This window comes from Triplophysa rosa, linkage group LG18 (assembly GCF_024868665.1).
Source record: "Triplophysa rosa linkage group LG18, Trosa_1v2, whole genome shotgun sequence".
Taxonomy (NCBI): Eukaryota; Metazoa; Chordata; class Actinopteri; order Cypriniformes; family Nemacheilidae; genus Triplophysa; species Triplophysa rosa.
In genome coordinates this window covers 2985775-3003505 of record NC_079907.1, presented here as the reverse complement: position 1 = coordinate 3003505, position 17731 = coordinate 2985775, and the positions used below count along the sequence as shown (strand labels likewise).

At 36.4% G+C, this 17731-nt stretch overlaps 1 protein-coding gene across 2 annotated transcripts in view; it reads left to right on the top strand.

Annotated features, from left to right (window-relative positions):
- LOC130569002 (cadherin-18-like) overlaps positions 1–17510 on the top strand; it is a 103177-nt gene extending 85667 nt beyond the window's left edge. For both annotated transcript variants that reach the window (XM_057358315.1, XM_057358314.1), the window contains exons 9-11: positions 1004–1125; positions 3077–3194; positions 16957–17510. In XM_057358315.1, the coding sequence (XP_057214298.1) occupies positions 1004–1125; positions 3077–3194; positions 16957–17237 (521 nt within the window). In that variant the 3' untranslated portion in view covers positions 17238–17510. The remainder of the gene's footprint in view (positions 1–1003; positions 1126–3076; positions 3195–16956) is intronic.
- The last annotated feature ends 221 nt before the right edge of the window (positions 17511–17731 follow it).

The window sequence follows — 17731 nt, the reverse complement described above, 5'->3', positions numbered from 1 at the left end:
CGATAGCGAGTAGACATTATGGATTTCAGTGAGAATGTTGTTTTGATATTTGTGTTTTAAATGTTTCTATGCAATCAGAGATAAAATGGAGGGGAGAAATGTTCGTTGCCATGGTGACAAGTTGTCTTGGAAGTCTTCGTTGTAGGAAATCTTCACTTCTGTTCTTGCTGAGGGTGTGAATGCTTGTTAGAGAAGGTGACTGGGGAGAAGACATCACTTGGCCTGAGTACATCGCAGCAATTATACGCACTTTTTGTGCATTGAATTGCATCAGGACCATTGTGTTATTAAATTTGTATTACCTACTTCTGATTACGCTTCTTGAGTATTCTGCATTATTAAACTGTAGTTAGTGTTATGCCAAGTTTTCACAATGTTTGGCAACCATAGACCAGTTTAAGTTTTGTTGTGTCGTGACTGAAGGCAACAATGACAAGAAGGATGCAAGTGATGCCGTGGAGACTAAAAGACTTAGTGATTCTAAAAGATGCAAAGCACATTCAAAAGACTTTGATTTGTTTTTTTAATTGCTCAATAACATATCACTGCACATTCTTGCTGCGAAACTGTTTTTCATTTATTATAAATTGTAATGTCTTGCTAATTTTGTCGTTGTTTATTTTCACATGAATTTATTCAGTGAGAGTCCAACTCATTCTGAGAATTCCTACTAGATCATTTAGCCAATTTGTAAACAAAATTAGCCAGATCCTACCCGGGGACCAATGGCCGCATGCTAATGTACTTCTGTCAAAGAAATTACAGTCGAAAGCCGTGGTCTTTTGAGACAGACTGATGGGAATTTGCATAACCTGTGTTTCTTAATTTGACATTAATTGGTCGTAGTTGCAAATATGCAGACCCACACACAGTCTCTGTGTGCAGAACTGAACATTTTGTTCGAAACTTTTAAATGCTTGATGGTTTTCTAGCCTCTGTAGGCTACGTGCATGATGTTCTCACGTATTTTTTGTTAAAAGCTTTGTGACACCTCTCCTTCCAGACAATCCCAGCCTTCAGAGTCACGTGCCCATCACAGTGCAGGTTCTGGATGTGAACGACAATCCTCCGAAGATCAACAGCGATGAGGAGATCATCATCTGCGAGAGCACCAGAGCAGGACAGGCGAGTCCCAAAACAGCCTGACTCTTTTTGTCTCAAACCTTGATCCACTGCTATCAGCTGGTATGGAAAAGAGAAAGAGAAAGAACAGAAATAGGAGAAATGGAGGGAGGTTAAAGGAATGCTAATCATCTTTCTATGAGAATAAGAATCTGATCAACAAAGCGTGACAGTTCTGAATCACTAAACCGCTCTGCTAATTTCCTGTCCTCTCTTTCCTCCATTTCATCTCGAAATGCTGTTTTTCACCAGCAGAAAGAGGGATTTGGAAGACAGATGAGGTCAAGACCATTTTAATATTTCCTGTGTTGAAACCGACAATCAGGTCTACTAAATGATCCACACTACATGAAATGGCCGACATGTTCATGTGGTTTAACTGATACCTGGTACTTTGTAGGTTTTTTTCAGAAATGGAATATGTTCAGTCCTAAATTTCACAACAAATACTGATTTTGGTTCTTAAACAATTCTTTAGAAAAACAGTTTTTGTCTGAAACTACTCTTTTTGAATATTTTATTTCCTAAAGTCAACATAAAATAACATTAACAATTCACCATGTGAAACGGGATATTCAACAGGTCAAAACTGTAAGGTGGGATTTTATTCGACCGTGTTGAATTGGGAAAAGTGATCTTTAAATAACAGGTATTTGAAAAATAAGAGGGTTTAACAGACGTCATCAGGAAAGAAAGTCTTTTCAGAGATGGAGCATGTTCTTGCGATTTGTTAAAAGATTAAAAAAACATTTATTTTGCTTTGTAGTAATGTGGACTGATGAATTAGTATTCACGATTAGACCATATTAAATGCATTAAGAAAGTCAATAGCAAGGTAATTTTAGTTTACTCAAATTAAAACTTTGAAAATGTTCATGTTCATTAAAATCAAATAAAATATTGACCTAAAAATTATTGGAACTCAAGGAAAACTTGAAATGTTGCCTCAAAAATAAACGGAAGTGAGTTTAAAGTAGTAAAATTATAATAAACAAAAAAATTAAATAAAAATAAATTAATCTTACATAGCAACATTAAAAATAAACCAATAAATTATAAAATGACAAAAGCATATTCCAAAATTGCTAAAACTTTAACTAAAATTAACACAAAAACTAAAAATCTAAAAATAAAAGCTAATTTATAATATTAATCAAACTAAATAAATCTAAAATCAAAAGTATAATAACTCTGGTCAATAGGAGCCATTTTTATTTCATATTGACTTCAGGTGCTAAAACAGACCATTAAACAGGACTGTATTGTAGGTTTGTGCGCATTATTTTCCTTATAATAAAATGTATTTTTATAAAATAGTCAAATACAAAAAGGTATTAATGAAACGATATCAAAATACGTTTAAGAAAATTTTAATAATTATCAGCCGATGACAGCCGTTAACAATTGCAATTGTCAAGTTGTCAGCCTTTTCTGTTTCTTAACACAAGCAATCCATGAATTATAAATTCCATCAGTATGAACTTCTTCAAAGTGTTCACTCAGAATCACAGGGATTGAACAACTCACAATGGAATCAAAATGCCCATTGGGTTGCTAAGACAACTCAGACAAAAAATCAGCTGGCTTTGACGCAGAAAACACACCGCTTTCAAGAACCACTGAGTTGCCAGCAGAGACGTCAGATGAGTTCATGAAAAGGGCAAAAAATAAAGTAAAACAAATTGGCCAAAATCTGTTTTGGGGAACTGATGGGGGGAGTCCATTTGCAAGGAAGACCGACAGGTCTGATGGTGGGTCTTCATTTGTTGTGGTTTAAATGTGGGTATTCAGCATGGGATTCGGTTGGAGACCCCTACATTAACAAGCAAAACTTTGTTCTTGAGCAAAGTCTACATTAAAGATATGTTTTGCATGTCTTTAACTGGGGATCATGCTGGTTCACAAAACCAGAACAGACCAGTTTGCAAACTGAAGTGTTGTCTGTTGTTGGCAGGTCATTCAGACGATCACTGCGGTTGATAAAGATGATTTTGCCAATGGAAAAGGATTTTCTTTCTCTTTTCCTGGAGGAATTCCTGCCAACCCCAACTTCACAATTAAAGACAATGAAGGTATGCCTTGTACTTGTGAAGTACCATTTGTAGATAAGCCTCCATGCATGTTATTTGGACAGATTGTATGTCAGTACTCTTACTCCTTTAATCTTCTTTCTTCCGCTGGTATCGCTTCTTTTGTGACTTCGGCGCCTCAGGTTCTTTAAAGCAATTGGTGAAGTTTTTGTTCTGTTCCAGACACCTACTTTAAAGCACTTCCAAAATACAGTTCAATTCAGCACGATTTATTTTCTCCATCACCGTACCTCGCTGTCAGAGAGAGCCGGTATTCCATTTGAGGGATTATGGGTCTAACCTCACACAGTAGTTCAGTCACTGACGGTGTCGTACGAATTACCGGCTCCCCAAACCCATGAACTACGATCTTAATGCAATACCAGCACAGATACCCGTGGGCTGGAGGTTACCATGGAGACCTTTCTCATCCCGGGTGGGATGTACTGGGGTCTACATCTGGACCCTATAACCAGTAGGATTTCTGAACTCAGAGGAAAAGAAAAGACCCCTTTGAGATGGTTATGGCAGGGATGAGAAAGGGTTCAAGGTTGGTTTGAAAGGATTTTATTTGGGGCATGAGAAGACGACGTTTAGGTGAAACAATATTAATGTTCAGGTGAAAACAACCATTGAAGCTCAAGAAAGCAATACACTGAATTAAGAAAGGTGTCTTTTATTACATTTAGGCATTTAGCAGACTCTTTTATCCGAAAGGTCTTACTATGTAGCTTCATTGTTTCTATACTATAAGAGGACAACAACAATACAACAGATGCTGTAACAAGTTGCCAGGTTTAACAAAGCGTTAAGCAGTACGTGTTAAGAGATGTTAATGTTTTTTTTATAGTTAGAGAAAAGCATTTAGATAAGATTGAGTCTTGAAAATTGTGAGAGATGTGTCAGACTGGATTGAACCAGGAGGTTTATTCCACCAACACAGAATAGTGAGGGAAATATGTAAATATCAAATGGAAAAAATGAAAATGGTCAATAAAGTTGTATAGTCATCATTTGATAAAATGAAGAGACAATCAAATACAAATGGTAAACATGTGTTAACAGTATTCGTGTGCTCTGAATAATTAAAATGATTTCCCTTTTAGAAAAAACATATAATTTTAAAATGTTTTTCAAAAGTGATTCCATGGGATTTTACATGAGAATTTACATGGGAATAACATAAAGTGTTCATTTCTAGTTTTATTTATCAAGAATTTAATTAATTATATCATTTAATGCATTTATATAACTAAAGCAGTATGATATATAGTCAAATGATTTGTACAACATATTCCACCATATGAAGTAAAATGATGAAAGATATTTCTGAGGGCAACACGGCAGTAATACTTGTATGTATTTAAAAAGTTCAACAATAATTTTTTTATGTGATAACCTAGATTTTTATCACAGTTTTCATGTGTCTTGTCATGCTGTCAGTCTTTCACATTGCTGTTGGAGGACTTTATGTCACTCCTGAACTCCTGAAAATTCAACAGACACTGAACTAGAATGGACACAATACAATAGAAATGCTGATTAAATGAAAATTCAGAATGGTCTCTTAAAGGGATATTTCACTACCAAATCAAAATTTCCCCATGTTTTACTCACCCTCAAGGTATCCTAACTGAATATGGTTTTCTCCTGGAAGAATAATCCAGACAGAGTTTTAATACCACGTGTCATTTTGCTTCCAAGCGGTAGAATGGGAGTGAACAGGTGTTGATTTTTTGAAGCTCCAAAAAGTGCATCCATCGATCAAAGAACTGCTCGACAAGGTCTTCTGAAGCCAATCAATGCATTTGTTTAAGAGAAATAGCCATATTGACAACGCTATTAACGTTGATGTCTAGCTTCCGTCATCTCTCGAATGCACTTTTTGGAGCTTCAAAAAATCAACACCCGTTCACTCCCATTCTACCACTTGGAAGCGATACGTGGTATTACAACTCTGACTGGATTATTCTTCCAGAAAAAAAAACATATTCAGTTAGGATACCTTGAGGGTGACATTTTGATTTGGTCGTGAAATATCCCTTTAATTTTCACTATTAACATACATGTGAATGTGAATATTATGATACATAATAACAGATGTAGCAGCATCACCAGTCTGAACTGACACATGTGAATGTCATAGGACTTTTCTGTAATTTCTGTAAAGCAAAGGGTGTCGTTTTCAAAGTGAAGGATAGTGTGAAATCACACGACATGCCTTGTTTTAAGATGTTTCGTGCATCAAGATCATGGAGGGCAAACTAGAGAAGTCGAGGCAGATCGATGATCGAGTTCCACTTGTTTCCCATCGAGCCCACTGCAGTATGGAGTTACCTCTAAAGTAGTATTTACAACAAGTCTCTCTCCCTCTCTCACAGTTCCTCGCTCTCTAATCTCTCTCCACTGGGACATGCCACTGTTTACCAGTGTAAGAATTATCTGCTCTTGCCATTGGTGGTCGATGTCAGCTTGCGTTCTCATCCTGTCTGTAGAGAGACGGCGCGTGTGAAGTCCACTTGTCTATGAAGACCTAAAGTGCTTCAAATTTAGCAATAAAACCACTTTCCCGTCTTTACAAGAGCTCTGGAAAGAGCAAATGGCTCTTTATGCAGGTACTTTAACTCTCGGTATCTAAATGGCCGCTTTGTGAAGAGACGTAAACAAATTTTCTGTGACAGCCAAAATCATGTTTTTGTATTAAGTAAAAACATCTAATAATCTAGATAACCTGCAAACAAGATTAACTAAGAAGAGAAATTGTGTTGGGTAATAAGACTTATTTTCAGTGAATGTGTCTTGCATAAAGATATACTTTTTCTTACCTTGTAAACCTCACCAAATTATTTGCCAGTATGGTAAGAAAAACAAGATATAGTTTATAGTATAAGATGCACTTTTTATTATACAGTACTTTTTTATCTTGTTAAGATGTTTAGGTAAATAAATGTCATTCCGTGTTTTTGTAGTTGCAAATGTCTCTGGAACACTGAAGCAAACACTAAATGAATGCAATCATTGTCTCTTCACGTATTACGTTATGAAAAAAATGTCTCCTTGTGAATAACAATGTGAGATATAGAGTCCCAGGGTGCGAACCGAGGCCCTCGCTCAGATTTTCAGTTTGATTATGTTCTCCAGTCGATTAGGTTCTGTAGTGGAGCCGAGGGTAATTACAGAAGCAATATTCATTCATGAGCATCCGATGATGCCGAAGGTGTCAGGCGCCGGTCAAATAAACACGCCAAAGACATGCAAACGTCCAATCTCACATTCATCACTGTGCTAATAAGTTCCACCCACACATAATCACACACGTCTTAAAACAACAGTGACCCAAAAATGAGAATTATTTCACACCACAAACCAAGTTAAATAAAGACTTCAGACAGCCGTAATATGTTGTAAACTGAAAAAAAATAATTTCCTTTTTAATATTTTTGTCTTGTTTCCCATTAAAATATATAAAAATTCTTAATTCAAGATAAATTAATTCGAGACGCAAATTATTTATGGACTTTTTGCTCGAAACAAAAGGAAATATCTGCCAAACATCAACTTAAATTAAGATAATTGAATTGTTTATTTTTCTTACCGCTTGTTAAATTCTTTATTTTATACTATAAATGAATATTTATATATATATATATATTCTTATTTATATATAATTATATTTGTATTACATTTTTATCTTAGGTTATAAAACAAATAAATATGAAACTATTATAATTTGATTCTGTATTTTAGATAAATCATATCTTTTTCTGAATAAAAAATAATATCTTGGGTCATTTTACGTCTCAGGTAAATGTATCTTGAATTAAAAAAAATTAATGCATCTTTTGATTACGTTGAACATTTTTTATGTGTCACGAACTGGCAGAAGAAGAACCCAAGCGCAGGCAGCAGTGATGAAGGGGTTAACAAATATATTTATTTATACAACAAAACAGAACAAAAACACCCACAATGGGGAAAAACCGAACTAAGAAACAAATATAAAACAAAAGACTTCCCACGAGGGGGCAAAACAAAAACAAGACAAATAAACTAAACTCAAGAACACGACAAAACGTCTTAAATCAAAACACAACAGGGTAGACCACAAGACTCATGGAACAAGGACAAGGCTGAGAACCGGAACACTGGACAAGGCACATAAACCATACACAACGTAGTACACGCAATACAAGAGCCCAGGACAAAGAAACAAGAGGGTATATATAGGGAAGACAAACGAGGGATAACGACATGGGGCAGGTGTGGGACATTAAACACTCAGGGAAAGATAACGAGGAAACGAGAGGAATGGGGCCAATGACAAGACACTGGAGAGAACGTATATTATTGTCAAACGGACAATAATATGTTTCTCTCCACACATAACCAAAGACTTTGTCATGGCTCTGCTACAGGACCAAGAAAAACATGACTAAGGAAGCAGAGCCATGACATTATGTTTGTACTGGCAAACAACACAACAATACTTTTTTTGCAGTGTGTGGATTATTTTTGTGTCTTCTCAGTGGTGTTTCGGTAATGGTTTGAATCTTGTGGACATGGTCACTATGTCATAGTTTCAAAGACAGCTCCAAGAAAATCCCTCAGAAATGTTTCTTTTGTGGTCCGCAGAGAAATCAAAACATAAATAAAACACACCGTAGTTTTGGAATGACGTGCGGGTGAGTAAATAATGACAGAATTTTCCTTTTCCCTTGAACTACAGTATTTATGTAGGTGGGAATCTACCTGAAATCACAAAATAATTGTGCACTCGTCTCTCTGTGATGTCTTCCACAGTTTGTTATTTCTCGCTTTTTCTCAAGTGCACCAGACTCCATTCTGCCTATTGTATGTTGTTATTCTCTTCATCTCCCCTCTCCTCTTCGCCATCTGTTTCTGAAAGACTGCTGTCCTATTTCCATCAGCTTTGTCTGTATCTTGAGCTCTTTATAGAGATGTGGTGTTCTTCTCTAGCACTGGCTTGTTTTAATATGCAGTCTGTGTCTGCGAAGGATTTTGGATATTGAGTGGCAGTCTTCGAGTGGGAGTCTGGACAGGGAACCAGACAGCCTGGAAAATAACCAGGAACGGGAGAAATTAGTCGTTTTCTGGAGATTATAATGATTATTGTGATGGTGGAAAAGATGAGGCTATTTTATCAAACTCTCCATTACGTTACGTTAAATTAAATTATGTTGCTTTATCTACACGGATGTACATTGAATCTATCGATTAGTCTACAGGATAATGAGTTAAAAGAGTGTGTTATTTTGTAGAATGGAAATTTAGATGGGATTTGACATTATGAGTGGTGCTCTAGGAAAAGTGCTCAGGGCATCTCTCTCTCTGTCTCTCTTTCACCCACACACATATTGTTTGCCTTGGCTCTCAGTTACCCTCAGGCAAACAGCAGGATCTTCAGTCCTGCCCACACCACTTGCCTGTTGATAGAGAGTTTTAGTTAAGATCTGCTGTAGTGCTCACGAGGGAGGAACTCCTTCTAGCTAACCCTGTGCAATTGCGATGAGAAATGTACAGGTACAACATTCTACAATTTACATTTTACAATATTAGTACAGAACAGAGCTTGATCTTGGCCTGGACTCATCGGTGTTTGGAGTAGCAGTCATTCTGTACTGTTCTGTTCACAATAATAATAATATGCTTGTGTAGCGGCAGCTCTCGTTATCTGGTACTCGACAGGGCAGTCTGACCTGTTGCTCTCGCTGGACAAAGACTGTTCGTCTCACAAGCCAGTTTTAATTATTGACATGAAATCTGCTGCCATTATAGCTCAATCAGTCCAAGATTTGTCTGTTCAGATAGTAAAGGGTCTGTCTGACTAACATATTAATCCACTAATCTTTCATGGCTTGATTTTACTTGTTGTTTAGATAGTACATCTGGGCAAACATGTCTTCTGTACTTTTATAGAAATGAATTTGAATGTGCAGAGATGCTTAATGTAATGAACTATTTGTTATATTTATTATTTTACAATTTAGTATTATAATATGAAATCAGTTCCTTTATACTTTTTATAAATAATGCAATATATTATTCTATTTTATTACTATATTCTACTATAATCATAGTATGTATAATAACATGCTATTATATTATTAATAGTAATATCTTATTCATATTTTTGTCAATTTCATATTATCACTATTTAAATGTATGCATTTATTTATAAAACGATATTAAATCAAATAAATAAATAAGAAAAAAATCTGCCTTGTCATGCTCGAGCAAAAAGTTAGGTTAAAAAGTCACAATATTTACACTTTTTTCATGCAAATCAATCTACAAATGGCTTATAGTTGTCTCTTCAAATAAATGATATAAATATTGAAAAAGGAATAAGCATTTATTAATAATTGTTTCAATTTATTATAGAAATTATTTGAAGAGTTAATTTATATGCAAAATATAGGGATAACTTGGTTTTTAAACCATTTTTAAAATCATGTTTTGAATTGTGCATTCTAATTAATATTAATCAAACTGTAGTTGGGTTGTTTTGATTAAGTTATAAAAAACATAATAAAAACATTATGACATAATGAAAAATGAAAATTGACATTTTTAAATGAGTTAATGTTTTTGCAAATAAACTCATCTTTTTTTTCCGAGCATTCTTTTCTTATACCAGACGTTGATTTTTGTGCCAGAAACGTCACAGTTACAATCAGTCTTCTATTATATCTAAACAAGTAAGAAAAGAGAACTTTAATCTTGATGTCAAATGATGAAATCTACTTCTCAATGATGGGTTGAGAACAGTTCTTTGTGTAAGTTTTGCTCTTTTTGGACACAGTTCCTGCAGTTGTCAATGTTAAAGTTTAATTCAGCTGTTGATTTTGCCTCAGAGACGCGCTAATGTCCCCGCAGAGCTTTTTTATGTATTTACGCATTTATTTTCAGTTTTCTCCAGGTCATGCTATTCGAGGATTATTTCTCACTGCTGACAGGAAAGTCCGCTCTCAGCATTTTGTTGCGTTTAAATGTGGAATTTATGTCCTGCCGGCACTCTTTGATGAGAGACGCATTGCATGATGGCTTGTAATGCATTTGTCAGACCTTTGAATATTTATCAGATTGCAGGGAAACCTCAACTTTTGATGAAAATACGTTATGCTATTTTATGCTATTTCTTGTCTTAGTATCTCAGGTGTTCATTTTATGGCTAGGTTTAAGATAAACAAAAGTTAAACACAATGAAATATTTAGATCATTTTAAAAACAGAGACAGCATGACTTTGTCAAGTTTTATCTAAAAAAACTTTATCATCCCTGTATCTTGTAAACATGGCTTGAAGTATTATCAGTTTTGCGTGCTGTATGCATCAGGTGGTCAGAGGTTTAAAGACGTTCAAACTAAACTTAAAGTCCCCGTGAACCGGAAGTTGCTATCGTTTTTTACGTCCGTATTTTGACGCATTTCTGAGTTGAATTTTTTTTTTCGAAATTGAATTTCGAATGAGAAAAATAGTGGGCGTGGCTTTCGTCTTTCTCTGCGATTTGATTGGATGTACAAAAACAGCCGTTGCATTTTGAAATGGAACTGGGAGCAGACTGACAGTTGAAGGGGAGGAGTTAACGGATGCTCCGCCCAAGCCGTCTAACATACCTCGTTTAAAATGGATAATCATTACAGGACCGAAGTGCATTTTCAGATTTTAAATTAAGATTATGAGGGCACACAAATTTTAAAAAGAGAATGACCCACATTGATAAACTATTTACAATAAACGCTGCAATATTTCGTGAAAAAATAGGCATTGTAATTTTTTATTTCACTAGGACTTTAAATATCCATCAGACTTCCATTTGGCTAATGTGACTGCAGTTGTTGATTCATAACAAAAAGACATACCCTAATATCACAATTACTAAAAATTAGGCTTCCCTTGATCTTTCCCCTGGTGCCAAATCAAAATATGCCGTTGCCTTTTCGCTTTTTTATGGCAATGAAACCAGTTCTCACAGTTGAAGGCTGATGCTGTCAGACTGTTGATATTTGTGAATTTTAATTAGTGTCAGCGTCACTCTAAAATCTCGCTGCTGTCACAGTTGAAGAGTTGTTTTGTGAGAGAACGTTTGTGTTTTTCCAGTGACAGATGCTTTTTATTCCTTCAAGATGACTGGTCTTGTGCTTTTTTCACTGTTTTGATGTGTAAGATATCCTCATAGCGCCTTAGTCTAAATCTTTTAAAACTTTCCTTTTAGGGCTTTGATAAATTATTATACCCCAATATTATGAGGATTTGAAAATGTTCTCTTAAAAAATTCATAGAAAATCTGTAGAGATCAACAGTTATGATTACAGTCAAAGTCTCTATAGTGAAATTTAATGGCTTTTGTGGTAACATAACACAACGATATCAAGATTTAAAAAAAATCATTGGGATACGTGGAGATCCTCTGAACGGTGAACTTGACCTTCAGTCTCTTCCCAGTCACACGGACCTTTCGAACAATTAAAGTCAAGTTTATTTTCATTCATACAACATTCTGTTGCACTCAGACATACGTCTTATCACAAAAACGGGTTTGGTGTTACACATTGACCTTAAATCATCGCTCCTCTGAGTGAAACCAGTAACCGTGATGTTGATCCAGAGCCGAATCCACCAGCTCATTAATACAAGGCTTCACTCCATTACCCAGAACATCAGCGTGTGTGAAAACAGGTAATTTCCCTACAGTTCCATCCTTTCTCTCTGATGGGGTTGGCACTTTGAAAACTCATAAAAAGTTATATTAAACTCATGATTCATGAAAAAAATGAGAACAGAGACAGGTGGAGCATTGGGGGTAGTTATGTATAGTTTCAAAAAAGAAGCTTTTTGGCGCTGACATGTTATCTAATGGTGATCTGGTTCATTCTTTGATGTTAAAAAACCCAGCATCATTATTGGGGGTTGTGGGTGGTTGCCAGGACGTAGCTATGTAGTTGCACGTTACTGGATAGTTTGCCAGGTGGTTTCCAAGGTGTTGCTATGCAAATCTTAAGGTTTTGTAAGTTGTTGTAAGCATGTTATCATGTGGTTTCTGAGATTGCTGTGCGGTTGCTAAGGTTTTCTAAGTGGTTGTTAGCATGTTTCCATATTCTGTAGTTGCTGTGTATTTGCTAGGTGGTTTCCAGGGTGTTGCTATGCAAATGCTTGAAAAGTTTCTGTATGGTTGCTTTGGGTTTATTGGTGGTTGCCAGGGCACTGCTATGCAGTTGCAAAGTTATTCTGAGTGGTGTGTTAGCATGTTATATAGTTGCTGTGGTTTACAGGGTTGTTGCCAGGGTGTTGCTATACAAACTTGCTAACTTGTTTTTAGTTGTTTTAACTTGTAATTTGGTTGTTGCTGTGGTTTTTTGAGAAGTTGCTGCATGTGTAGTCTCAAAAAATCTAATCTCAAAAAGTTAAAGCAATAAGTAGAGGTGGACAGTCGGTTCTTTGCCATTGTCTACGCATGTGTTTCTTGTTATCCTGTCTATATAACCCTCGTGCTTCATTTGTCAGTCATTATTTCAGTGTCCCTGTTATTTGATGTTTTTTATGAATTGCTTTTTGTTCCTTGTTGCTTTATTCTTTTATTACTTTGTACTTTGTTTTTAGTTTAATTAAATCATATACTGCACGTGGATCTGCTTTCTGCCTAATTACTCCTTGTTACAAAACAACTGAAAAATAAAAAAAAATGAAGCACAAGGGTTATATAGACAGGATAACAAGCAGATAAGAAACACCTGGGTAGACAATCACAAAGAACCAATAGAAAACAGAACTACAAAGGACTACAAAATATGACAGGACAGGAAGTAACATAAAAGTCCACAATACACGTGGCAAACACAGACTGGATCGTGACAATATCTATGATTTTGAGTACCAAAATTAACATGCACAGTACACAGACATGTATTATGTAAACAAACTTTTATTCTGGATGAGATGAATCACAATTAATTGTTTGGCAGCCCTAAGTATAGTGAAGTTAAACACCGATAAAGGACAGATACTTGAAAAAGGTTCTTGAGTAGAGCTTCAAGTCAGTATTTCAACAAGCTGCATGATTTGATAAGTGGTGCGCAAGTTTACCCAAAGTAAACTCAAGTATGAGCAATGCCTAATATCACAAAAAAAGAACAGTCCTAACTACTTTGCTACACGTACACAAACAAGCTCAACAGCTCTGTTATATAACAGACATGCAGGGCTGCTGTTGACAAGGATAAATGATCACAGAAAATGAAACAAGAGTGTACATTTTGAGCTGGAAAACATTTTACACAATCAGCGCCTGCCAAACATTTGTGTGCCAAGTATTTTTCATTAGCGTTTCATTAGCGTTCATCAGCTCACAGCACAAAAACAGCTCCTTTAAAGTTAGAAATGACAGAATTCCAATAGGGTTAAATCACAATGGTCTCGAATGAAACAGCGTCGCAATGCAGCACATGGCCTAAGACGGAGGTGTTAAGCATTTGTTTACACTTTAAACAACAGATATGAGAACAAATCCAGATTTTTTGCATTTAATCTTAAAGACCGATTTTTAAAATCTTTTTATGTTGACTTTCATTTTGAATACCTTTCAAGTGAAGTAAGCTATTTAAATAATATAAAATGTAGCACATCTAATCATTCACATTGCCATTTAATATGCAACTGCTTGCTCATATTTTATATGATAATAAGTGAAAATAGGCCGAGTGAAAATAGGCTGCAGGGGTTTAGTGCTGTATTTAGGACAGGGCTCGTGATTTCTTACTGGTGACAGATTCATACTGGAGTAGATATTTCCCTTTAGATCCTTCTGTCTCTTTTTTTGACAGTAATGTATTACATTTTCGGCAATGCATATTCCCCTCTGTTGTTAGTCTCTGTGATTATTTATGGGCCTCAGTAGGGTGCCAGGAGTGAGAGCTTTGGTTCCCGTGCAGGTATTTTATGTCTGGCTGGGGAAATGCTTTTTTGCTAACAGCGAGACACCTTCATACTGTAGGGCTTCTGTCGTAACCATATGCGTGCTGCCCGCTTAAATGTGCACATTCCATATGCATGCGTGCATGTATGACACGTACGGTCAGCATGATGAACAGCGTGTGTTCGCGTAATGCATTTGTTATGTGATATCGTGTATGATATCATGTGCGTGGGTCGGTGTGTGTGTGTGTGTGTGTGTGTGTGTGTGTGTGGCCTTGTTTTTATATCCCGGTGGGGACTTAAACCTGAATGCACACCAACACATGGTGACACCATGGAGACCAAAATTGAGGTCCCCATGGGCAAAAAAGGATATAAATCGATAACATTTTTTAAAAATCTAAAAATGCTAAAAGTTTTTTGTGTGTGTATATATATATGCTGTATACAGGGGCGATTCTAGGATGTCAGAAATGCGCAGAATCCGATGCAGTGCCAATAATGACTTGCGTGTGCTGAGTATTTGCATTAAATCTACACCGATTACTTAAACCGGGCCTCATTTATAAAACGTGTGTACCCACATGTGCGTAAGCAAAGATGTATGACAACGTTCATATTTAGGCTATAAAAACGATCTTTGACGTGGAAAAGTGCTTAGCGCCACATCAGAGTCTGAGCAAACAGGTGCTCTCTTATATGTTAGTGACGTTAAAGCGATACTTCACCCAAAAATGTCATCATTTACTCACCTTCGGGTTGTTCCAAATCTGTATAAATTTCATTGTTCTGATGAACACAGAGAAAGATATTTGGAAGAATGCTTTATAACAAAACAGAGCTTGCCCCCCATTGACTACATAGTAGGAAAAAATACAATGAGTCAAAAGTGCCCCTGACCTGTTTGCTATCCTACATTCTTCAAAATGTCTTCTTTTGTGTTTAACAGAATAAAGTAATTTTTCCTGCTATGGTAGCCAATGGGGGTCAAGAACTGTTCCTCCACTGAACCCTGATTTCTCATCATTGCCTTCAAAGAAACATTTAAAACTATATAAATACATCATATATGCTGCACGTGAGGGAAACACGGTCGCTTTTCTGAAGAGATCTAATCGTGAATGTATTTAAAATAATGTAATGCGAACTTGAAATTACTATACTTGTGGTACAGTCAGGTGCTGTTCAGCCGACCTGCGCGAATGGCCAAACACGTCCGTCAGTGTTGCCAGTGTAACCTATTAAAACTTGAAGTGGCGATGAGGTCTTAAAATGTATGGAAAGAGTCTTCAAAAGTATTACATTTAGCTCCATGATTCCTGTATATAGCCTGCTTACGTTAGCGAGAGAAGGCAAAGCCAATAATAAAGCGACGTGTGTTACGGAGGCGGTAAATTGACGCCCTTGTGTATATATACAGTATATACTGTATATATATATGGAGAAACAGGTCAATATAATAGAAAAGATGCTCTGTATTTTTTCAGACCTCAAATGTTCACATTCACTTTTAAGCAATAATATTTGTTCACGTATTCAGGCACAGTTCAAAATGATAATTTTTTATGTGATAACCTGGATTTGTGTCTTGTCATGCTGTCAGTCTTTCACATTGCTGTCGGATGACTTTATGTCACTCCTGAGGTTTGATTTGGTTGAAATTCTGGACTGGAATGGCCACAATAAGAAATGCTGATTACATGGAAAATTTGGAATGCTCTTTTAGTTTTTTGGCTGTATATACATGTGTATATATATATATATTTCTCCCTCTCTCTTTCTCCTCTTATCTCATCCCATGTCCGTTCCCCTCTTGCTCAGTCCTCCCTCAGGATGGGAGAAACGGTGCTTAGAAACCGAGATACTGTAGCTGAAGGATGGAGTCTCATTAGGTTGATCCCCAGGTTAAGAGCTTTGCTCGCTGTGCTTCAGGCTGCTAGTATTGAGCAGAACTCTGAGAATGTACGTCGCTCTCTTATAATTCTCCCATTAAAAGCTCATCTGTGGGAATAGAGCTCTTAAACGCTCTGATACAGCACACACAGGCAGACAGCCGAGTGGCCCGTTCAAAGCAGACTCATTTAATATAATGATCTCTCATCTCTTTGTCTCGGGCTTTATCTTAGTCTGTTATCTCCCTCTCATTACCTCTGCTTTTCAAGTCGAATTTTCCCCTTCTACTTCTTCATTCGCTCGGTTTCAATTACACTTCGCATTGTTCTCCAACCTTTCATTCGCCTTTGTGTGTTGCTTAAACTGTGAACACTTTTGGCCCTGTGGACTTTTGGAAAATCATCTCTAGTTTAATATGTCCACCTGTGTACACAATGGGATATCGTGGATGTATATGTGGCACGAGAGAATTCGGTCCTTTTCAGTATTTTTCTTCACCAAAATGTCGTTCTCACCATATAATCTAATTTAGATGCTTTAAAAGAAATGAATCCTAGAAAGAATTGCAATGAGGGATAGTTTTCCCGAAATGTCAAACCTGTATGACTTTCTTTCTTTTGTGAAACCGAAAAGAAGATATTTTGAAGAAAGGTGGGAACCAAACAACATTGACCTCCATTGACTTCCATTGTATGGACACAAAACCACTTTTCTCAAAATATTCCTTCACAGAATAAAAAATCCTATGCAAATTCGAGGGTGAAAAATGTTTGTTTTACTATATTTGGGTGATCTATCCCTTTAAATTTGTCTGGACAAGTTGTGAATTCAGCTCAGAATCTGGATGACAGTAAAAAGTCAGATGGATCGTATCTGTCACGCCTGTCTCAAGTCAGCTTCTCATCGTTTCATCTGCTGTCTCTCTCTCTCTCTCTCTTCAGACAGCACTGCCAGCATCATCGCCAGACGCCGGCGGTTCCACCGGCTGACCCAGGAGCTGTATGAGGTTCCCGTGGTGGTGTGGGATGATGGAGAACCCGTCTTGAGCAGCACGGGCACTCTCACGCTCACGGTCTGCTCCTGCCAGAGAGGAACCAGACTGAAGATCTGCCAGGGCGAGGCGTTCCTCTCATCCGCAGGCCTCAGCACGGGCGCTTTGATAGCCATCCTGCTCTGTGTTCTCATTCTACTCGGTCGGTTGATTTCAGTCTTTGCTCAGTAAGAATGTAGCACATCAGAAATATTATCCTTGAGATTTTTGTACTGTTGTTGGAAATAGACTGTGAAACATTCACAATACAGAACATTTTAGAAAGGGTTTTTTCTTATTCAACAGAATATTCAACAATAAATGATATAAGGCAGAGTTCATCTGTGTGGATTTGACTGGATTGTAAATGTTATGCTCAAATACAGACACGAACATCTTTAACAATATTTAAATGGATAGCATAGTTATTGTAGTTTTGATTTTAGTTGTATTAATATTTTAAAATAGCTTTTATTTTTAGATTCATCGTTTTTATGTTAATTTTAGTTAAAGTTTTAGCAATTTTGGTGTATGCTTTTGTCATTTTATAAATTATTTGTTTATTTTTTATGTTGCAATATAAGATTAATTAATTGTTATTTTAGCATTATTGTTATCATTTCAGTGCTTTAAACTTATTTCAGTTTATTTTTGAGGCAACATTTCAGTTTTTAATTTAGTTCAGT